Raw genomic sequence first — 24,469 nt, 5'->3', positions numbered from 1 at the left:
GGTCAAGTACAGAACAGGCAAGTCAAATGAAAACGCAGATGCCTTATCCTGTCTGCCTATCAGAGAAGACCCTACTGAACAGCAAGACATATGGGAAGAAGTAGAGATGCCGGCTATCTACAAACAATTTGCCCAACAAGATGTTATCACCAGAATGCAGATCCTGAGCTGCTCAAGCTATGGAGACACAGAAAGCAACTGTTTATGAAAAAGGTACTAATGTTAAGAAGAACCCTAGATCCCATCACCAATGATCGGCTGCATCAAATTATAGTACCACGCCGAAATGCCAGAATTGTCCTTGAAATGTACCACGATAGGTCAGGACACTTTGGTGTACAAAAAAACAGAAGCTATCATCCGCCGAAGATTTTATTGGGTTGGAATGAGAGAAGATATTCAAAATTGGTGTCGAGAATGTTCTACTTGTAAAAGAGAGACATGACCAAAGAGCATCATACCATCCCATTGTAAGCCGGACACCTCTAGAAATAGTGGCCTGGCCATTGATCACGTAAAGCTAGAACCAAGTCGCTCAGGATATACCTACGCCATGACAATAATTGATCACTACAGCAAATTCGCAGTAGCTGTACCTGTTAAAGACTTGACAGCCAAAACAACCGCAAGTGTTTTCTGGAAGAATTTCCTGTTTTCCTATGGATGGCCTGAAAACATTGTCACAGATCAAGGATCCGCCTTTGAATCCCAGCTCTTCCATGAACTATGTTCACTTCACAGTTGTCAGAAGATGAGAACAACAGCTTACCATCCTCAAGGTAATGGACTTTGCAATACAAGGTTTGGTTCATTTTCTCACAATGTTGAGAGCTGCACCACCTGCTAAAAGAACTGATTGGCCAACTGTACTACCTCAACTGATGTATCTTTACAACAACACCATCCATTGTTCTACTGGATACACCCCATATTACCTTATGTTTGACCGTCAAGGCAGATTACCTGCAGATCTCACCTTGTGTAACAGGACGCCGAACGCGCACTCGGTCTCCCATCAGCCGCAGACCTGCTGCTTCGCTTCGGGAGCGAGGATCTGTGTTCAGCCTCGTTCCCAGGGCGGCTTTTGCTAGCTGGGAGGCTCCCTGCTCCTAGGTCAGCCTTGAGCACCAAGCTGATCACTCTGTGCTCGACTTGTTTGTCTGTCAGTCATGTGACGCTGGCCATGTCACATGACCCTCACTCCCCCCTATAAATACAGGTGACCTGCTGGCTACAGGTTGCCTGTGATTTTGGTTCCTTAGGCTGTGTATTATTATTGTTATTTAGCTTACCTTTGGATTTGACCCTTGATCTGCATCCTGACACCTCTTCTGCCTGCTCCCTGAACCTTGACGCTACCTCTCGGATTTTGCCTTTGCCTCTTCCCTTGTACTGACATGACCTCCTGGACTGACCCCGGCCAGTTGACCCGCCTCGCCCTTCCGTTTTTGGTGGTACCTTGCTTGTTCCACCTCTCTGTCCGCTCTAGTGCTACCTCTCATTTGCTGTCCGCTTCCCTGCTGTCTCTATCTCTCTGCTTGCACTTACCCAGGTCAGGTACTGTCGCCCAGTTGCGCCCCGTCATCTAGGGAGGGTGGTGCAAGTAGGCAGGGACAGGGGACCGGGTGGCAGCTCAGGGGGTGCACCTCCGCTCTCTTTATACCTACGACTCTACCTTGTGACACCTTGGATGTACAAGTTCCAGATTCCATCAATCCTTTACAACAAACAGATTGGGTGAGTAAACAACAAAAACACCTAGCTGATGCCCAAGAGATTGTCCAGATCCGCATGGCGAATGCACGCCAAAAGCAACAGAAAGACTATGATCAGTCTGCAAAAGCAGAACGCTTAAAAACTGGTAACCATGTGTGGCTAAAAAAGCAATTAGCACACTAGTAAGCTGGATAATAAATAGGAAAGAGAACCCTACACCACCACAGCTGTTCCTAATCCTGAGACTGATATCTACGAAAACACCAAAGAGAACAGCGCACCACAAATAGTGCATTGCAACTGTCTCAAGTTATGTTTGAAAGAGATTGTCCAAAAAGAAACTCTATCCACAGACCAATTGTCCGAAAAGTCACCTGATCCAGTGGAACCAACACAGTCTATTGGAAATTTATTACTGGACTCAGATCCTCTACACTGGTTCCTTACACCGTGGCTTACCTTTCTTATTCCCGCCAAGACTAATATACAGCCCCACTTCAGTCAGAAGTGCTACCCAGTGAAGGATCCTCGGTAGCTCAAGATGAACCAAGTTACCTAGAGCCAAGGCCTGTAGAGTCACAGTCACTTTGGAGATCCGACCGGACTACCAAGGGAAAACCACCTGCCCAGTACTAGGATTAACTGTTATTGCATTCTCGCATCATTTGAAGCTACAGAGCCAGGGTAAGAGACACATTGCCTTGATTATTTGCCTTGCTCTAAGGACTCTCTAAAGACTCTTTTATTCCTGTTTTGCAACGTTCAAGTCATGTTCCCGGAGATGGACTTTGACGTACTAAAGCCCTCCGTGATGTTCTGCAACCATCATGCTTTATGCCCAGGGAACGGACTCATGCCCTTTGAGCCTCCTGAGTAGTTTTTGTTTATATTGTGGACTATCCTGGTCTTTACTTTCCGCTGTGCCAGGTCAGCGCCCCCAGATCCCCGGTTAGAAACTGCAGCCCTTGTTACCCATGCTATATTGTGATGCTTCTGATTTATATGCCTAACCCAATTCTCTTGCAGCCAAAGAAGAGAAAACACAAGAATGGGGTAATGGTACTGTGGATATGCATGCATGCTCTTTTTGTATTTTTCAGGTGACTCATCATCGTGGTAAGATTGCACCGAGGACGACTTATATTAAAGTAGGGGGGGATGCAGTGTCCTGAAACACACTGCTTAATGCTGTGATTGTGTATCATGAAAATGTACTTGTGCCCGAGTTCCCATAAAGTTGCACAGGGAGGGGGAGTTTCTAACAAACCTCCCAGGAAAGACTCCGCTCTCTGAGAAGATAAGAAGGAGGAGAGTGTGATGTCTGAGGAAAAATTTTTGAAGAGTTATCAAAACTCCAGAGTTAGTTCCATGTACCAGCCCATAGAAGGGAAAGATTACAGAAGAGCCAGGCAACCCAGAGAGGGCGTGAGAATATTGGCACAGGAAGGTAATTGTCGTTTATCAGGCTCCAGTCTCCTTTGCATTAGGTGGAGAGATTGTAAGCTATCAGCTGCCCACCATAACCAAAGACAGAAGTATTCCTATCGAGGATACAGAAGTATATGACTATACAGTACAGCAGAGATAGTACATCCCTCCAGCCTGGAGAAATAAGGGAGAAAGATTGATTGGTATAGAAAACTGCCCCTTATGCAACTTCTGGGAACTCACCTGAACCATTGTAGAAGCCGCCTTGCTGTAAATGACTTTTGCACACATTGATGACCTATGAATCAGCTTCAGTAAAGTACTGGGAGTTTGTTAAGAGAACTGGTCTCCTTATTGTGCAAACTTATCACCTATTTGCACCTTACAGTGCTGGCATCATGAACACCAGGGACCCTGACCCACGTGTCACCTTAAAAGCCACACCACCAAGGGCACCTCCACCACGATCTGGCAGGAGTCCCTGGACAACAGAGTGTGCCCCGAAGGAACTGGTGCCGTCCTTTCATTCACTGCACGCCGGCCCAGGGAGCGCGATTAACTGTGAGTCAAACTGCTACTACCCCCATCAGCCCACCATAACACTCGCATATTGCCCCTCGCTGCACAAGTTGCCCATGGGCGGATGCTCTACATGTTAATTAAGTGACCTCATTCATAGGTTGTGATGTCACTATGTAACGGCTGCCACACATCAGGGCACACATCTAGCTCCATCCTAACCCCGAGAACCGTAGAAGAATTACAGTCCTACGACAGTCTGGATCTGTCATGAACTCCCCACGTAGAAGAGGCTTGTTACCTTGTACAAACACAGAGGCCGTGGTCTGGGCGGATCCTGTGCTGCAGGTGTAGGGGCCACAGTCCTCCGGTGCCACGTTGTAGATCATCAGTTCAACTATACGATCAGCCTGTCTCATCTCATACTTATCACCGGACTGTAGGACCACAGCCCCCTTCCTCCACTCCACAGGCGCAGCTTCCCGAGACACCTCGCACTGTAAGATGGCCGTCCTCCCCTCCTCCGGCTCAATGTTATGCAGCTCTTGTGCAAAGACAACCGGCAGGGCTGAAACACAGCAGAAAACAACAGGTCACACTGTCCAGGGGGCGGACGGATGACATCATCACTTACATGACATCACTGCCCCAGGAAACAGGGCACAAATATGTTATGAAGTGATAAATACGTGAACACAGGAGGCAGTATTATAGAGTACTGGTATTATATTATTATACATAGGAGCAGTATTATAGTAGTTATATTCTTGTACATAGGAGGCAGTATAGTAGTTATTATTCTTTAGCTATGGAGCAGTATTATAGTAGTTATATTCTTGTACATAGGAGCAGTATTATAGTAGTTATATTCTTGTACATAGGAGCAGTATTATAGTAGTTATATTCTTGTACATAGGAGGCAGTATTATAGTAGTTATATTCTTGTACATAGGAGGCAGTATTAGCAGTTATATTCTTGTACATGGAGCAGGATTATAGTAGTTATATTCTTGTACATAGGAGCAGTATTATAGTAGTTATATTCTTGTACATAGGAGCAGTATTAGTAGTTATATTCTTGTACATAGGAGCAGTATTATAGTAGTTATATTCTTGTACATAGGAGGTATTATAGGTTATATTCTTGTACATAGGAGCAGTATTATAGTAGTTATATTCTTGTACATAGGAGCAGTATTATAGTAGTTATATTCTTGTACATAGGAGCAGTATTATAGTAGTTATATTCTTGTACATAGGAGCAGTATTATAGTAGTTATATTCTTGTACATAGGAGCAGTATTATAGTAGTTATATTCTTGTACATAGGAGCAGTATTATAGTAGTTATATCTTGTACATAGGAGCAGTATTATAGTAGTTATATTCTTGTACATAGGAGCAGTATTATAGTAGTTATATTCTTGCATAGGAGCAGTATTATAGTAGTATATTCTTGTACAGGAGCAGTATTATAGTAGTTATATTCTTGTACATAGGAGCAGTATTATAGTAGTTATATTCTTGTACATAGGAGCAGTATTATAGTAGTTATATTCTTGTACATAGGAGCAGTATTATAGTAGTTATATCTTGTACATAGGAGCAGTATTATAGTAGTTATATTCTTGTACATAGGAGCAGTATTATAGTAGTTATATTCTTGTACATAGGAGCAGTATTATAGTAGTTATATTCTTGTACATAGGAGCAGTATTATAGTAGTTATATTCGTACATAGGAGCAGTATTATAGTAGTTATATTCTTGTACATAGGAGCAGTATTATAGTAGTTATATTCTTGTACATAGGAGCAGTATTATAGTAGTTATATTCTTGTACATAGGAGCAGTATTATAGTAGTTATATTCTTGTACATAGGAGCAGTATTATAGTAGTTATATTCTTTACATAGGAGCAGTATTATAGTAGTTATATTCTTGTACATAGGAGCAGTATTATAGTTATATTCTTGTACATAGGAGCAGTATTATAGTAGTTATATTCTTGTACATAGGAGCAGTATTATAGTAGTTATATTCTTGTACATAGGAGCAGTATTATAGTAGTTATATTCTGTACATAGGAAGTATTATAGTAGTTATATTCTTGTACATAGGAGCAGTATTAGTAGTTATATTCTTGTACATAGGAGCAGTATTATAGTAGTTATATTCTTGTACATAGGAGCAGTATTATAGTAGTTATATTCTTGTACATAGGAGCAGTATTATAGTAGTTATATTCTTGTACATAGGAGCAGTATTATAGTAGTTATATTCTTGTACATAGGAGCAGTATTATAGTAGTTATATTCTTGTACATAGGAGCAGTATTATAGTAGTTATATTCTTGTACATAGGAGCAGTATTATAGTAGTTATATTCTTGTACATAGGAGCAGTATTATAGTAGTTATATTCTTGTACATAGGAGCAGTATTATAGTAGTTATATTCTTGTACATAGGAGCAGTATTATAGTAGTTATATTCTTGTACATAGGAGCAGTATTATAGTAGTTATATTCTTGTACATAGGAGCAGTATTATAGTAGTTATATTCTTGTACATAGGAGCAGTATATAGTAGTTATATTCTTGTACATAGGAGCAGTATTATAGTAGTTATTCTTGTACATAGGAGCAGTATTATAGTAGTTATATTCTTGTACATAGGAGCAGTATTATAGTAGTTATATTCTTGTACATAGGAGCAGTATTATAGTAGTTATATTCTTGTACATAGGAGCAGTATTATAGTAGTTATATTCTTGTACATAGGAGCAGTATTATAGTAGTTATATTCTTGTACATAGGAGCAGTATTATAGTAGTTATATTCTTGTACATAGGCAGTATTATAGTAGTTATATTCTTGTACATAGGAGCAGTATTATAGTAGTTATATTCTTGTACATAGGAGCAGTATTATAGTAGTTATATTCTTGTACATAGGAGCAGTATTATAGTAGTTATATTCTTGTACATAGGAGCAGTATTATAGTAGTTATATTCTTGTACATAGGAGCAGTATTATAGTAGTTATATTCTTGTACATAGGAGCAGTATTATAGTAGTTATATTCTTGTACATAGGAGCAGTATTATAGTAGTTATATTCTTGTACATAGGAGCAGTATTATAGTAGTTATATTCTTGTACATAGGAGCAGTATTATAGTAGTTATATTCTTGTACATAGGAGCAGTATTATAGTAGTTATATTCTTGTACATAGGAGCAGTATTATAGTAGTTATATTCTTGTACATAGGAGGTATTATAGTAGTTATATTCTTGTACATAGGAGCAGTATTATAGTAGTTATATTCTTGTACATAGGAGTATTATAGTAGTTATATTCTTGTACATAGGAGCAGTATTATAGTAGTTATATTCTTGTACATAGGAGCAGTATTATAGTAGTTATATTCTTGTACATAGGAGCAGTATTAGTAGTTATATTCTTGTACATAGGAGCAGTATTAGTAGTTATATTCTTGTACATAGGAGCAGTATTATAGTAGTTATATTCTTGTACATAGGAGCAGTATTATAGTAGTTATATTCTTGTACATAGGAGCAGTATTATAGTAGTTATATTCTTGTACATAGGAGCAGTATTATAGTAGTTATATTCTTGTACATAGGAGCAGTATTATAGTAGTTATATTCTTGTACATAGGAGCAGTATTATAGTAGTTATATTCTTGTACATAGGAGCAGTATTAGTAGTTATATTCTTGTACATAGGAGCAGTATTATAGTTTATATTCTTGTACATAGGAGCAGTATTATAGTAGTTATATTCTTGTACATAGGAGCAGTATTATAGTAGTTATATTCTTGTACATAGGAGCAGTATTATAGTAGTTATATTCTTGTACATAGGCAGTATTATAGTAGTTATATTCTTGTACATAGGAGCAGTATTATAGTAGTTATATTCTTGTACATAGGAGCAGTATTATAGTTATATTCTTGTACATAGGCAGTATTATAGTAGTTATCTTGTACATAGGAGCAGTATTATAGTAGTTATATTCTTGTACATAGGAGCAGTATTATAGTAGTTATATTCTTGTACATAGGAGCAGTATTATAGTAGTTATATTCTTGTATAGGAGCAGTATTATAGTAGTTATATTCTTGTACATAGGAGGCAGTATTATAGTAGTTATATTCTTGTACATAGGAGCAGTATTATAGTAGTTATATTCTTGTACATAGGAGCAGTATTATAGTAGTTATTTCTTGTACATAGGAGCAGTATTATAGTAGTTATATTCTTGTACATAGGAGCAGTATTATAGTAGTTATATTCTTGTACATAGGAGCAGTATTATAGTATATTCTTGTACATAGGAGCAGTATTATAGTAGTTATATTCTTGTACATAGGAGCAGTATTAGTAGTTATATTCTTGTACATAGGAGCAGTATTATAGTAGTTATATTCTTGTACATAGGAGCAGTATTATAGTAGTTATATTCTTGTACATAGGAGCAGTATTATAGTAGTTATATTCTTACATAGGAGGCAGTATTATAGTAGTTATATTCTTGTACATAGGAGCAGTATTATAGTAGTTATATTCTTGTACATAGGAGCAGTATTATAGTAGTTATATTCTTGTACATAGGAGCAGTATTATAGTAGTTATATTCTTGTACATAGGAGCAGTATTATAGTAGTTATATTCTTGTACATAGGAGCAGTATTATAGTAGTTATATTCTTGTACATAGGAGCAGTATTATAGTAGTTATATTCTTGTACATAGGAGCAGTATTATAGTAGTTATATTCTTGTACATAGGAGCAGTATTATAGTAGTTATATTCTTGTACATAGGAGCAGTATTATAGTAGTTATATTCTTGTACATAGGAGCAGTATTATAGTAGTTATATTCTTGTACATAGGAGCAGTATTATAGTAGTTATATTCTTGTACATAGGAGCAGTATTATAGTAGTTATATTCTTGTACATAGGAGCAGTATTATAGTAGTTATATTCTTGTACATAGGAGGCAGTATTATAGTAGTTATATTCTTGTACATAGGAGCAGTATTATAGTAGTTATATTCTTGTACATAGGAGCAGTATTATAGTAGTTATATTCTTGTACATAGGAGCAGTATTATAGTAGTTATATCTTGTACATAGGAGCAGTATTATAGTAGTTATATTCTTGTACATAGGAGCAGTATTATAGTAGTTATATTCTTGTACATAGGAGCAGTATTATAGTAGTTATATTCTTGTACATAGGAGCAGTATTATAGTAGTTATATTCTTGTACATAGGAGCAGTATAGTAGTTATATTCTTGTACATAGGAGCAGTATTATAGTAGTTATATTCTTGTACATAGGAGCAGTATTATAGTAGTTATATTCTTGTACATAGGAGCAGTATTATAGTAGTTATATTCTTGTACATAGGAGGCAGTATTATAGTAGTTATATTCTTGTACATAGGAGCAGTATTATAGTAGTTATATTCTGTACATAGGAGCAGTATTATAGTAGTATATTCTTGTACATAGGAGCAGTATTATAGTAGTTATATTCTTGTACATAGGAGCAGTATTATAGTAGTTATATTCTGTACATAGGAGCAGTATTATAGTAGTTATATTCTTGTACATAGGAGCAGTATTATAGTAGTTATATTCTTGTACATAGGAGCAGTATTATAGTAGTTATATTCTTGTACATAGGAGCAGTATTATAGTAGTTATATTCTTGTACATAGGAGGTATTATAGTAGTTATATTCTTGTACATAGGAGCAGTATTATAGTAGTTATATTCTTGTACATAGGAGCAGTATTATAGTAGTTATATTCTTGTACATAGGAGCAGTATTATAGTAGTTATATTCTTGTACATAGGAGCAGTATTATAGTAGTATATCTTGTACATAGGAGCAGTATTATAGTAGTTATATTCTTGTACATAGGAGCAGTATTATAGTAGTTATATTCTTGTATAGGAGCAGTATTATAGTAGTTATATTCTTGTACATAGGAGCAGTATTATAGTAGTTATATCCTTGTTACATGAAGCAGTATTATAGTAGTATATTCTTGTTATAGGAGCAGTATTATAGTAGTTATATTTCTTGTGACATAGGATGCAGTATTATAGTAGTTTATATTCTTGTACATAGGAGCAGTATTATAGGTAGTTATATTCTGTACATAGGAAGCAGTATTATAGTAGTTATATTCTTGTAAATAGGAGCAGTATATAGTAGTTTATATTCGTGTATTAGAGCAGTATTATAGTAGTTATATTCTTGTAACATAGGAGGCAGTATATATAGTAGTTATAGTTCTTGTAAATAGGAGCAGTATTATAGTAGTTATATTCTTGTACATTAGAGCAGTATTATGAGTAGTTATTTCTTGTACATAGGAGGGCAGTATTATAGTAGTTATATTCTGTACATAGGAGCAGTATTATAGTATTAATATTCTTGTCATAGGAGCATATTATAGTAGTTATATTTCTATACTAGGAGGCAGTATTATAGTAGTTATATTCTTGTACATGAGCAGTATTATAGTAGTTATCTTCTTGATACATAGGAGGCAGTATTATAGTAGTTATATTCTTGTACATAGGAGCAGTATTATAGTAGTTATATTCTTGTACATAGGAGCAGTATTATAGTAGTTATATTCTTACATAGGAGAGTATTATAGTAGTTATATTCTTGTACATAGGAGCAGTATTATAGTAGTTATATTCTTGTACATAGGAGCAGTATTTAGTAGTTATATTCTTGTACATAGGAGCAGTATTATAGTAGTTATATTCTTGTACATAGGAGCAGTATTATAGTAGTTATATTCTTGTACATAGGAGCAGTATTATAGTAGTTATATTCTTGTACATAGGAGCAGTATTATAGTAGTTATATTCTTGTATAGGAGCAGTATTATAGTAGTTATATTCTTGTACATAGGAGCAGTATTATAGTAGTTATATTCTTGTACATAGGAGCAGTATTATAGTAGTTATATTCTTGTACATAGGAGCAGTATTATAGTAGTTATATTCTTGTACATAGGAGCAGTATTATAGTAGTTATATTCTTGTACATAGGAGCAGTATTATAGTAGTTATATTCTTGTACATAGGAGCAGTATTATAGTAGTTATATTCTTGTACATAGGAGCAGTATTATAGTAGTATATTCTTGTACATAGGAGCAGTATTATAGTAGTTATATTCTTGTACATAGGAGCAGTATTATAGTAGTTATATTCTTGTACATAGGGCAGTATTATAGTAGTTATTTTTACATAGGAGCAGTATTATAGTAGTTATATTCTTGTACATAGGAGCAGTATTATAGTAGTTATATTCTTGTACATAGGAGGAGTATTAGTAGTTATATTCTTGTACATAGGAGCAGTATTATAGTAGTTATATTCTTGTACATAGGAGCAGTATTATAGTAGTTATTCTTGTACATAGGAGCAGTATATAGTAGTTATATTCTTGTACATAGGAGCAGTATTATAGTAGTTATATTCTTGTACATAGGAGCAGTATTATAGTAGTTATATTCTTGTACATAGGAGCAGTATTATAGTAGTTATATTCTGTACATAGGAGCAGTATTATAGTAGTTATATTCTTGTACATAGGAGCAGTATTATAGTAGTATATTCTTGTACATAGGAGCAGTATTATAGTAGTTATATTCTTGTACATAGGCAGTATTATAGTAGTTATATTCTTGTACATAGGAGCAGTATTATAGTAGTTATATTCTTGTATAGGAGCAGTATTATAGCAGTTATATTGTTATACAGAGGAAGTAGTATTATAGTAGTTATATTCTTGTACATAGGCAGTATTATAGTAGTTATATTCTTGTACATAGGAGGCAGTATTATAGTAGTTATATTCTTGTACATAGGAGCAGTATTATAGTAGTTATATTCTTGTACATAGGAGCAGTATTATAGTAGTTATATTCTTGTACATAGGCAGTATTATAGTAGTTATATTCTTGTACATAGGAGCAGTATTATAGTAGTTATATTCTTGTACATAGGAGCAGTATTATAGTAGTTATATTCTTGTACATAGGAGCAGTATTATAGTAGTTATTCTTGTACATAGGAGGCAGTATTATAGTAGTTATATTCTTGTACATAGGAGCAGTATTATAGTAGTTATATTCTTGTACATAGGAGCAGTATTATAGTAGTATATTCTGTACATAGGAGCAGTATTATAGTAGTTATATTCTTGTACATAGGAGCAGTATTATAGTAGTTATATTCTTGTACATAGGAGCAGTATTATAGTAGTTATATTCTTGTACATAGGAGTATTATAGTAGTTATATTCTTGTACATAGGAGCAGTATTATAGTAGTTATATTCTTGTACATAGGAGGCAGTATTATAGTAGTTATATTCTTGTACATAGGAGCAGTATTATAGTAGTTATATTCTTGTACATAGGAGCAGTATTATAGTAGTTATATTCTTGTACATAGGGAGCAGTATTATAGTAGTTATATTCTTGTACATAGGAGCAGTATTATAGTAGTTATATTCTTGTACATAGGAGCAGTATTATAGTAGTTATATTCTTGTACATAGGAGCAGTATTATAGTAGTTATATTCTTGTACATAGGAGCAGTATTATAGTAGTTATATTCTTGTACATAGGAGCAGTATTATAGTAGTATATTCTTGTACATAGGAGCAGTATTATAGTAGTTATATTCGTACATAGGAGTATTATAGTAGTTATATTCTTGTACATAGGCAGTATTATAGTAGTTATATTCTTGTACATAGGAGCAGTATTATAGTAGTTATATTCTTGTACATAGGAGCAGTATTATAGTAGTTATATTCTTGTACATAGGAGCAGTATTATAGTAGTTATATTCTTGTACATAGGAGCAGTATTATAGTAGTTATATTCTTGTACATAGGAGCAGTATTATAGTAGTTATATTCTTACATAGGAGCAGTATTATAGTAGTTATATTCTTGTACATAGGAGCAGTATTATAGTAGTTATATTCTTGTACATAGGAGCAGTATTATAGTAGTTATATTCTTGTACATAGGAGCAGTATTATAGTAGTTATATTCTTGTTACATAGGGAAGCAGTATTATAGTAGTTAGTAATTCTTTTACATAGAAGCAAGTATTCTATAGTAGTTATATTCTTTGTATATAGGAGCAGTATTATAGTTTAGGCTACTATTTCTTGTACATAGGCAGGCTAGTATTTATATGTTATATTACTTGTATACATAGGAGCCCAGTATATAGTAGTTATATTCTTGTACATAGGAGGCAGTATTATAGTAGGTTATATTCTTGTCATAGGAGCAGTAATCTTATAGTAGTTATATTCCTTATACATTAAGAAGGCTAGTATTATAGTATTATCTTCTTGTATATAGGAGGCAGTATTATAGTATTAATCTTCTTGTACATAGGAGGCAGTATTATAGTAGTTATATTCCTATACATAGGAGGCTAGTAATTATAGTAGTTTTATATTTCTTGTACATATGAAGCAGATTTCATAGTAGGTTATATTCTTGTACATTTCGGAGCAGTATAAGTAGTTATATTCTTGTACATAGGAGGCTAGTATTATAGTAGGTATATTCTTGTACTATAGCGAGGCAAGATATTCTAGTAGTCTATATTCTTGTACATAGGAGGCAGTATTATAGTAGTTATATTCTTATACATAGGAGGCAGTATTATAGTAGTTATATTCTTGTACATAGGAGCAGTATTATAGTAGTTATATTCTTGTACATAGGAGCAGTATTATATAGTAGTTATAATTCTTGTTACATAGGAGGCAGTATTATAGTAGTTATATTCTTGTACATAGGAGGCAGTATTATAGTAGTTATATTCTTGTACATAGGAGCAGTATTATAGTAGTTATATATCTTGTACATAGGAGCAGTATTATAGTAGTTATATTCTTGTACATAGGAGCAGTATTATAGTAGTTATATTCTTGTACATAGGAGCAGTATATAGTCGTTATATTCTTGTACATAGGAGCAGTATTATAGTAGTTATATTCTTGTACATAGGAGCAGTATATAGTAGTTATATTCTTGTACATAGGAGCAGTATTATAGTAGTTATATTCTTGTACATAGGAGCAGTATGTAGTAGTTAATATTCTTTGTACATAGGAGCAGTATTATAGTAGTTATATTCTTGTACATAGGAGCAGTATTATAGTAGTTATATCTTGTACATAGGAGCAGTATTATAGTAGTTATATTCTTGTACATAGGAGCAGTATTATAGTAGTTATATTCTTGTACATAGGAGCAGTATTATAGTAGTTATATTCTTGTACATAGGAGCAGTATTATAGTAGTTATATTCTTGTACATAGGAGCAGTATTATAGTAGTTATATTCTTGTACATAGGAGCAGTATTATAGTAGTTATATTCTTGTACATAGGAGGCAGTATTATAGTAGTTATATTCTTGTACATAGGAGCAGTATTATAGTAGTTATATTCTTGTACATAGGAGCAGTATTATAGTAGTTATATTCTTGTACATAGGAGCAGTATTATAGTAGTTATATTCTTGTACATAGGAGCAGTATTATAGTAGTTATATTCTTGTACATAGGAGCAGTATTATAGTAGTTTATTCTTGTACATAGGAGGCAGTATTATAGTATTTATTCTTGTACATAGGAGCAGTATTATAGTAGTTATATTCTTGTACATAGTAGGCAGTATTATAGTAGTTATATTCTTGTACATAGGAGCAGTATTATAGTAGTTATGTTCTATATATATATTAGTGGTATCTTCTTTACCTTTAACATGTAATGTTGCGGATGTTCTCTCGTTTACCGCATGACAGCTATATTCCCCTGAATCTTCCAGTGTGACATCTTTGATATGTAAGGTGTGTGCGGCTCCTTTCACGCTGATTTCGTACGTTCCTCCGGGTGTGATGACGGCGGCCCCTTTCCTCCATTCTGCAGTGATGTCGGGTTTGGAGAGCTCGCAGTGCAGGGCGACTTCTCCTTTCTCATCCACTTCCGTCGGCTGCAGAGGTTTGGTGAATCTTAGCGGTAGAGCTGAGGGTAAAGTAACGGCACATTAGGGGTCACAACAACCACTGATGATGAATGTTATGGAGAGCTTCAGTGGTAATACATAGTGCAGAGAAGAAAAGGTCCCGCAGTCCTGGGACATGTAGTGAGGCTCAGCCACGCTTCTGGCCTTTACCTTTCACCTCCAGCTCTGCTGCTGTCGTGCTCTGTCCCACTCTGAAGCTGACGGGGCCGGCGTCCTCCAGGGACACCTTCTTTAAGGTCAGGGTGTGAATCTTGCCCTTGTGGACAGCTATCTCATTCATCTCATTGGACTGTAGAGGGACTCCGGCCAGGTACCACTGCACATCGGGGGCGTTGGGCTTGGACACCTTACACTTGAAGATGGCGTCCTCTCCTTCCTCCACAGACACGTTCTGCAGCTGGTCCACAACGAAAGGCTCTGGCTCTAAAAGACGAGGTCAATAGTAATGATCTGTACATGAATGAGTACAAGCCGGGGCACCGAGACAGACGGCCAAAGAGACAGACTGCCACTTACATAGACTCCCCCCGTCAGACCACCACTGGCACAGACTAACCCCAATAGACGGCCACCAAGACAGACTGCCACCATTATAGACAGTCATTGGCACAGAGTGCCAGCAACATAGACTGTCACCTACATTGACTGCCACTTACATAGACTCTCACCGACATAGACGGTCACTGAAATAGACTGCCACCGACACAGACTGCCACCGACACAGACTGCCACCGACACAGACTGTCACCGACACAGACTGCCATCGACACAGACTGCCACTTACGTAGACTCTCACCGACACAGACTGCCACCGACACAGACTGCCACCGACACAGACTGCCACCGACACAGACTGCCACCGACACAGACTGCCACCGACACAGACTGCCACCGACACAGACTGCCACCGACACAGACTGTCACCGACATAGACTGCCACTTACATAGACTCTCACCGACACAGACTGCCACCGACACAGACTGCCACCGACACAGACTGTCACCGACACAGACTGTCACCGACACAGACTGCCACCGACACAGACTGTCACCGACACAGACTGCCACCGACACAGACTGCCACCGACACAGACTGCCACTTACGTAGACTCTCACCGACACAGACTGCCACCGACACAGACTGCCACCGACACAGACTGTCACCGACACAGACTGCCACCGACACAGACTGCCACCGACACAGACTGCCACTGACACAGACTGTCACCGACATAGACTGCCACTTACATAGACTCTCACCGACATAGACTGCCACCGACACAGACTGCCACCGACACAGACTGCCACCGACACAGACTGTCACCGACACAGACTGCCACCGACACAGACTGCCACCGACACAGACTGCCACCGACACAGACTGTCACCGACACAGACTGTCACCGAAACAGACTGCCACCGACACAGACTGCCACCGACACAGACTGCCACCGACACAGACTGCCACTTACGTAGACTCTCACCGACAAAGACAGTCACTGAAATAGAAAGCCACTGACACAGACTGCCACCGACACAGACTGCCACTGACACAGACTGTCACTGCCACCGACACAGACTGCCACCGACACAGACTGCCACCGACACAGACTGCCACCGACACAGACTGTCACTGCCACCGACACAGACTGCCACCGACACAGACTGTCACTGCCACCGACACAGACTGCCACCGACACAGACTGCCACCGACACAGACTGCCACCGACACAGACTGCCACCGACACAGACTGCCACTGACACAGACTGTCACCGACATAGACTGCCACTTACATAGACTCTCACCGACATAGACTGCCACCGACACAGACTGCCACCGACACAGACTGCCACCGACACAGACTGCCACCGACACAGACTGTCACCGACACAGACTGTCACCGACACAGACTGCCACCGACACAGACTGCCACCGACACAGACTGCCACTTACGTAGACTCTCACCGACAAAGACAGTCACTGAAATAGACAGCCACTGACACAGACTGCCACCGACACAGACTGCCACTGACACAGACTGTCACTGCCACCGACACAGACTGCCACCGACACAGACTGCCACCGACACAGACTGTCACTGCCACCGACACAGACTGCCACCGACACAGACTGTCACTGCCACCGACACAGACTGCCACCGACACAGACTGCCACCGACACAGACTGCCAGCACCAGAGTGACAGCAGACGTCACCCCTGCACTGCCAATCACATACTGCAGTTGTATTCCACCGGGTCTGTCCACTGGACACCGACCGCTCAGCGGATTTAGAGGAAAGTTCTGCCGCAGATTCAGTGTGGACAGCAGCTGTGACACGAGAGGGCAGCGCGGTGCGGATCTCCACTAAACCCTGACTGCCCAGGTCTCATTAATAGACAACCGCCGGACTCGTCATGTGTGGAGGATCCCATGTGGTTAATGGTCACTTCATACCATTGTTTTCTAGTATTTCTACCTTTCACGTGGACATTCGCCGCAGATGTCTGGTGTCCGGTGTCACAGCTGTACTCTCCCGCGTCCGATGGCTGCAGCTTGTGAATGCAGAGCTCCACCGCACAGCCCGACTGCTTCATCTCATATTTGGCCCCTGATTTTAGGGTCAGACCGGCTTTCTTCCACTGTATGGGGGCATCAGGCTTGGATATGTCCGCCCTCAGCGTCACAGACCCGTTCTCCTCTCCGTGCACGTTCTGCAGCTGGCGGGTGAACTGCACGGGCAGCGCTGAGAGATGGCAAAGTAACGTTTTAGGATGAACGATGCCGCTGATTATTCCCTTCTTCATACCTTACATACATGTCCTGTCCTTATGATGACCACAGTGACCCCTGGACAGAGAATGGCCCCAGCAAGGACGGCGTCAGCACCCGGCAAACCTGGGCCCACTCAGGTCAGGCAGAACATTGGGGAGTCCCGCAGTCTTACTGAAGAGTCCGGACTCCAGATCCTGCTCTGACTCCATATATGGATATAAAGGGGGTATCCCCAAGCATTGTCAGTATGAGTGGGGACACCCTGTGTATTTAAAGGGGTATTCCCATCTCAGACAATGGGGCAAAAGGATAAGCGCCCATTATCTGATAGGTACGGGTCCCACAATGAGAACGGAGCGAGGAAATGTATGTAGGGCGCAGCCGCCCACCATTCATTTCTAGGGGGCCGCCGAAAATAGCTGAACGCTGGCTCCCCATAGAAATGAATTGGAGCAGGGGCCGCAGGTGCGGGGTGCTCTCCCATTCACTTCTATGGGAGCAGCTCTTGGTGGTGGACAGACCCCAGGATATCCGGGATCCTCCAGCCAAAGCTCTCCGCACACCGTTCTTGTTGTAGGTGCCGTTCCCACCTCATATCCTAGGGATATGCCTCCATTGTCTGAGATGGGAATACCCCCCTAAGTATAATTTAGCCTCTTTTTCTGAAAATGTTTCCACCAGGATTCAAACCCACAACCTTCTACATTAAAGGCAAGAACGTTAACCACTGAGCTATAGAGCTCAATGCTAAACTGTGGCAGTAAAAACGTATAGTAGTTTCTCATGTATTAGGTTTTCCTATCCAGCAGACGTATCATTTTATATATTTTTTGTGATTGTAAAAAATGTATGGCACAAAATAAATGTGCAATTACAAAAAAAAAATCATACCTCTGATATATATATAAATGCATAGTATGTGGGACTATTGAGGTTTTTAGCCATAATATATATATGCAGCAGGTTAACATGAAACTCTAGCTCAGTGGTTCAGGTTCTTGCCTTTACTGTAGAAGACTACGAGTTCCAATCCTAGCAGAATAATCTTTTTTATTACTTTTCATCAGATTGCAACTTCTACAGAATAATGGAAATTGCTCTATTATTCTGTATAGAAATCACGATATCAGTGCTGCCACCTAGTGGCCTGGACTGCGACATACTAATAATGAGCCTGGAAGCCTAGAACAGGCTGTGGCTTATTTATAGAACAGGGTGCTTTCCCGGATCTCCGCTGGGGGAGGAGCGTGTGAGCAGGAAGTGCGCGCTTCCGTTATTTAACACTCTCAGATGCCGTGGTGACATTTGACCACGGAATCTGAATGGTTAAATGCCCAAGTCAGCATTACCGCAGATCGTGGACATTGCTGGCGGCTGCCAGGTTGCAGAGCGGACGCCATCTTTAAAGACCCGACATGTGCTGTACATTTACGGTGGATGCCGGAATTTGGTTACTGGTCACATGACCAAATTTGTATAGGACAGAGCTTTCTTTCTGCACTGACACTGGAGCTCGTGCAGGTACTTTGGGGGAGAGGGGCTGTGCAGCCTGCGAGCGGCCGGGTGAGGGGGTCTAGTGCTGTGCATCCTAGGGTACATGCTGTATGACCACCCGCTCCATTACTACAGCTGTTTGTGAGTGAGGGGAGGCGGCATGTGGCCTTGAGAGTGCAGATCTGTGCGAGGGGCTTTGTGGGGTGAAAATCTGTGAGGGAGGGCCACAATCAACAAAATGTGACTGTGTTGGGGGAGGGGGTTGCCGGCTGAGCGCTCATTGCTGCAGCGCAGGGGGTCATCTCTCTTCCAGGCCCACATGAACCTGGAGCCGGCCCTGGCCCCCAGATACATGTCTATAGACCAGTGAAGAGTCTCCATGACGTGGCCCCACACTGTCAGATATTCCCCGACTCACCTGCTACCCGCAAGTTACATGTGACCTCCTGATCGCCGGTGTCACACGTGTAGTCTCCAGAGTCCTCCGGCACGGCCTGTAGTATGACCAGCTCCACGGTTTTACCGTCCTGCCTGATATCGATCTTCTCACTGGTGATGATCTCCGTGGTTCCCCTTCTCCATTTTACCTCAACGTTGGCCTTTGAGATCTGCGCCCGTATAACGACTGTAGAGCCCTCCTCACAACTCTGGTCTTCAGGCTTTTGTTCAAAAACCACCGGAAGGGCTGCAACAAAGTAACAGGAGGGCGTCACTATAGATGGATCAGAGTGAAAAAAGTGCTAATGATCCTCCCGTTCTTATTACACTCTGCTCATGGCCGCCTTACCCTTCACAGTCAGCTCCGCTGTAGACTTGTATGGGCCCACCCTGAAGGTGACGCTCCCTACACCCTGCTCATGGCCGCCTTACCCTTCACAGTCAGCTCCGCTGTAGACTTGTATGGGCCCACCCTGAAGGTGACGCTCCCTACACTCTGCTCATGGCCGTCTCACCCTTCACAGTCAGCTCCGCTGTAGACACGTATGGGCCCACCCTGAAGGTGACGCTCCCTACACTCTGCTCATGGCCGCCTTACCCTTCACAGTCAGCTCGGCTGTAGACACGTATGGGCCCACCCTGAAGGTGACACTCCCTACACCCTGCTCATGGCCGCCTCACCCTTCACAGTCAGCTCCGCTGTAGACACGTATGGGCCCACCCTGAAGGTGACGCTCCCTACACTCTGCTCATGGCCGCCTCACCCTTCACAGTCAGCTCTGCTGTAGACACGTATGGGCCCACCCTGGAGGTGACGCTCCCTACACTCTGCTCATGGCCGCCTCACCCTTCACAGTCAGCTCCGCTGTAGACACGTATGGGCCCACCCTGAAGGTGACGCCCCCTACACTCTGCTCATGGCCGCCTTACCCTTCACAGTCAGCTCCGCTGTAGACACGTATGGGCCCACCCTGAAGGTGACGCTCCCTACACTCTGCTCATGGCCGCCTCACCCTTCACAGTCAGCTCCGCTGTAGACACGTATGGGCCCATCCTGAAGGTGACGCCCCCTACACTCTGCTCATGGCCGCTTCACCCTTCACAGTCAGCTCCGCTGTAGACATGTATGGGCCCACCCTGAAGGTGACGCTCCCTACACTCTGCTCATGGCCGCTTCACCCTTCACAGTCAGCTCCGCTGTAGACACGTATGGGCCCACCCTGAAGGTGACGCTTCCTACACTCTGCTCATGGCCGCCTCACCCTTCACAGTCAGCTCTGCTGTAGACACGTATGGGCCCACCCTGAAGGTGACGCCCCCTACACTCTGCTCATGGCCGCCTCACCCTTCACAGTCAGCTCCGCTGTAGACACGTATGGGCCCACCCTGAAGGTGACGCTCCCTACACTCTGCTCATGGCCGTCTCACCCTTCACAGTCAGCTCCGCTGTAGACACGTATGGGCCCACCCTGAAGGTGACGCTCCCTACACTCTGCTCATGGCCGCCTTACCCTTCACAGTCAGCTCGGCTGTAGACACGTATGGGCCCACCCTGAAGGTGACACTCCCTACACCCTGCTCATGGCCGCCTCACCCTTCACAGTCAGCTCCGCTGTAGACACGTATGGGCCCACCCTGAAGGTGACGCTCCCTACACTCTGCTCATGGCCGCCTCACCCTTCACAGTCAGCTCTGCTGTAGACACGTATGGGCCCACCCTGGAGGTGACGCTCCCTACACTCTGCTTATGGCCGCCTCACCCTTCACAGTCAGCTCCGCTGTAGACACGTATGGGCCCACCCTGAAGGTGACGCCCCCTACACTCTGCTCATGGCCGCCTTACCCTTCACAGTCAGCTCCGCTGTAGACACGTATGGGCCCACCCTGAAGGTGACGCTCCCTACACTCTGCTCATGGCCGCCTCACCCTTCACAGTCAGCTCCGCTGTAGACACGTATGGGCCCATCCTGAAGGTGACGCCCCCTACACTCTGCTCATGGCCGCTTCACCCTTCACAGTCAGCTCCGCTGTAGACATGTATGGGCCCACCCTGAAGGTGACGCTCCCTACACTCTGCTCATGGCCGCCTCACCCTTCACAGTCAGCTCCGCTGTAGACACGTATGGGCCCACCCTGAAGGTGACGCTTCCTACACTCTGCTCATGGCCGCCTCACCCTTCACAGTCAGCTCTGCTGTAGACACGTATGGGCCCACCCTGAAGGTGACGCCCCCTACACTCTGCTCATGGCCGCCTCACCCTTCACAGTCAGCTCCGCTGTAGACATGTATGGGCCCACCCTGAAGGTGACGCTCCCTACACTCTGCTCATGGCCGCCTCACCCTTCACAGTCAGCTCCGCTGTAGACACGTATGGGCCCACCCTGAAGGTGACGCCCCCTACATTCTGCTCATCGCCGCCTCATCCATCACAGTCAGCTCCGCTGTAGACACGTATGGGCCCACCCCGAAGGTGACACTCCCTACACTCTGCTCATGGCCGCCTTACCCTTCACAGTCAGCTCCGCTGTAGACACGTATGGGCCCACCCTGAAGGTGACGCTCCCTACACTCTGCTCATGGCCGCCTCATCCATCACAGTCAGCTCCGCTGTAGACACGTATGGGCCCACCCTGAAGGTGACGCTCCCTACACTCTGCTCATGGCCTGCCTCACCCTTCACAGTCAGCTCCGCTGTAGACACGTATGGGCCCACCCTGAAGGTGACGCTCCCTACACTCTGCTCATGGCCGCCTCACCCTTCACAGTCAGCTCCGCTGTAGACACGTATGGGCCCACCCTGAAGGTGACGCTCCCTACACTCTGCTCATGGCCGCCTCACCCTTCACAGTCAGCTCCGCTGTAGACACGTATGGGCCCACCCTGAAGGTGACGCTCCCTACACTCTGCTCATGGCCGCCTCACCCTTCACAGTCAGCTCCGCTGTAGACACGTATGGGCCCACCCTGAAGGTGACACTCCCTACACTCTGCTCATGGCCGCCTCACCCTTCACAGTCAGCTCCGCTGTAGACACGTATGGGCCCACCCTGAAGGTGACGCTCCCTACACTCTGCTCATGGCCGCCTCACCCTTCACAGTCAGCTCCGCTGTAGACACGTATGGGCCCACCCTGAAGGTGACGCTCCCTACACTCTGCTCATGGCCGCCTTACCCTTCACAGTCAGCTCCGCTGTAGACACGTATGGGCCCACCCTGAAGGTGACGCTCCCTACTACTCTGCTCATGGCCGCCTTACCCTTCACAGTCAGCTCCGCTGTAGACACGTATGGGCCCACCCTGAAGGTGACGCCCCCTACACTCTGCTCATGGCCGCCTCACCCTTCACAGTCAGCTCCGCTGTAGACACGTATGGGCCCACCCTGAAGGTGACGCTCCCTACACTCTGCTCATGGCCGCCTTCACCCTTCACAGTCAGCTCCGCTGTAGACACGTATGGGCCCACCCTGAAGGTGACGCCCCTACACTCTGCTCATGGCCGCCTCACCCTTCACAGTCAGCTCCGCTGTAGACACGTATGGGCCCACCCTGAAGGTGACGCTCCCTACACTCTGCTCATGGCCGCCTCACCCTTCACAGTCAGCTCCGCTGTAGACACGTATGGGCCCACCCTGAAGGTGACGCTCCCTACACTCTGCTCATGGCCGCCTCACCCTTCACAGTCAGCTCCGCTGTAGACACGTATGGGCCCACCCTGAAGGTGACCTCCCCTACTACTCTGCTCATGGCCGCCTCACCCTTCACAGTCAGCTCCGCTGTAGACACGTATGGGCCCACCCTGAAGGTGACGCTCCCTACACTCTGCTCATGGCCGCCTCACCCTTCACAGTCAGCTCCGCTGTAGACACGTATGGGCCCACCCTGAAGGTGACGCCCCCCTACACTCTGCTCATGGCCGCCTTACCCTTCACAGTCAGCTCCGCTGTAGACACGTATGGGCCCACCCTGAAGGTGACGCCCCCTACACTCTGCTCATGGCCGCCTCACCCTTCACAGTCAGCTCCGCTGTAGACACGTATGGGCCCACCCTGAAGGTGACGCCCCCTACACTCTGCTCATGGCCGCCTTACCCTTCACAGTCAGCTCGCTGTAGACACGTATGGGCCCACCCTGAAGGTGACGCTCCCCTACACTCTGCTCATGGCCGCCTCACCCTTCACAGTCAGCTCCGCTGTAGACACGTATGGGCCCACCCTGAAGGTGACGCTCCCCTACACTCTGCTCATGGCCGCCTCACCCTTCACAGTCAGCTCCGCTGTAGACACGTATGGGCCCACCTGAAGGTGACCTCCCCTACACTCTGCTCATGGCCGCCTCACCCTTCACAGTCAGCTCCGCTGTAGACACGTATGGGCCCACCCTGAAGGTGACGCTCCCTACACTCTGCTCATGGCCGCCTCACCCTTCACAGTCAGCTCCGCTGTAGACACGTATGGGCCCACCCTGAAGGTGACGCTCCCTACACTCTGCTCATGGCCGCCTCACCCTTCACAGTCAGCTCCGCTGTAGACACGTATGGGCCCACCCTGAAGGTGACGCTCCCTACACTCTGCTCATGGCCGCCTCACCCTTCACAGTCAGCTCCGCTGTAGACACGTATGGGCCCACCCTGAAGGTGACGCTCCCTACACTCTGCTCATGGCCGCCTCACCCTTCACAGTCAGCTACCGCTGTAGACACGTATGGGCCCACCCTGAAGGTGACGCTCCCTACAACTCTGCTCATGGCCGCCTCACCCTTCACAGTCCTGCTCCGCTGTAGACTACGTATGGGCCCACTCTGGAGGTGACACCCCCTACACTCATGCTCTTCATGGCCCGCCTACCATTCACAGTCAGCCTCCGCTAGTGTAGACACGTATGGCCCACCCCTGAAGGTGACAGCCCCTACACTCTGCCTCATAGGCCGACCTTACCCCCTCACAGTCAGCTCTGCTGTAGACACGTATGGGCCCACCC

At 43.4% G+C, this 24,469-nt stretch overlaps 1 protein-coding gene across 1 annotated transcript in view; it reads right to left on the bottom strand.

Moving 5' to 3' along the window:
• The window catches only part of OBSCN (obscurin, cytoskeletal calmodulin and titin-interacting RhoGEF), a 452,890-nt gene that overhangs the window by 225,141 nt on the left and 203,280 nt on the right, over positions 1-24,469 (bottom strand). Inside the window, 5 exon segments of the mRNA XM_044292830.1 lie at positions 3,965-4,231; positions 14,520-14,786; positions 14,938-15,210; positions 17,266-17,532; positions 19,474-19,740. Coding sequence (XP_044148765.1) covers positions 3,965-4,231; positions 14,520-14,786; positions 14,938-15,210; positions 17,266-17,532; positions 19,474-19,740 — 1,341 coding nt within the window.

The sequence above is a fragment of the Bufo gargarizans genome, chromosome 5 (assembly GCF_014858855.1).
Source record: "Bufo gargarizans isolate SCDJY-AF-19 chromosome 5, ASM1485885v1, whole genome shotgun sequence".
Classification (NCBI taxonomy): Eukaryota; Metazoa; Chordata; class Amphibia; order Anura; family Bufonidae; genus Bufo; species Bufo gargarizans.
The sequence above is the reverse complement of the archived record's forward strand: the minus strand, read 5'-3'. Positions and strand labels throughout refer to the sequence as shown.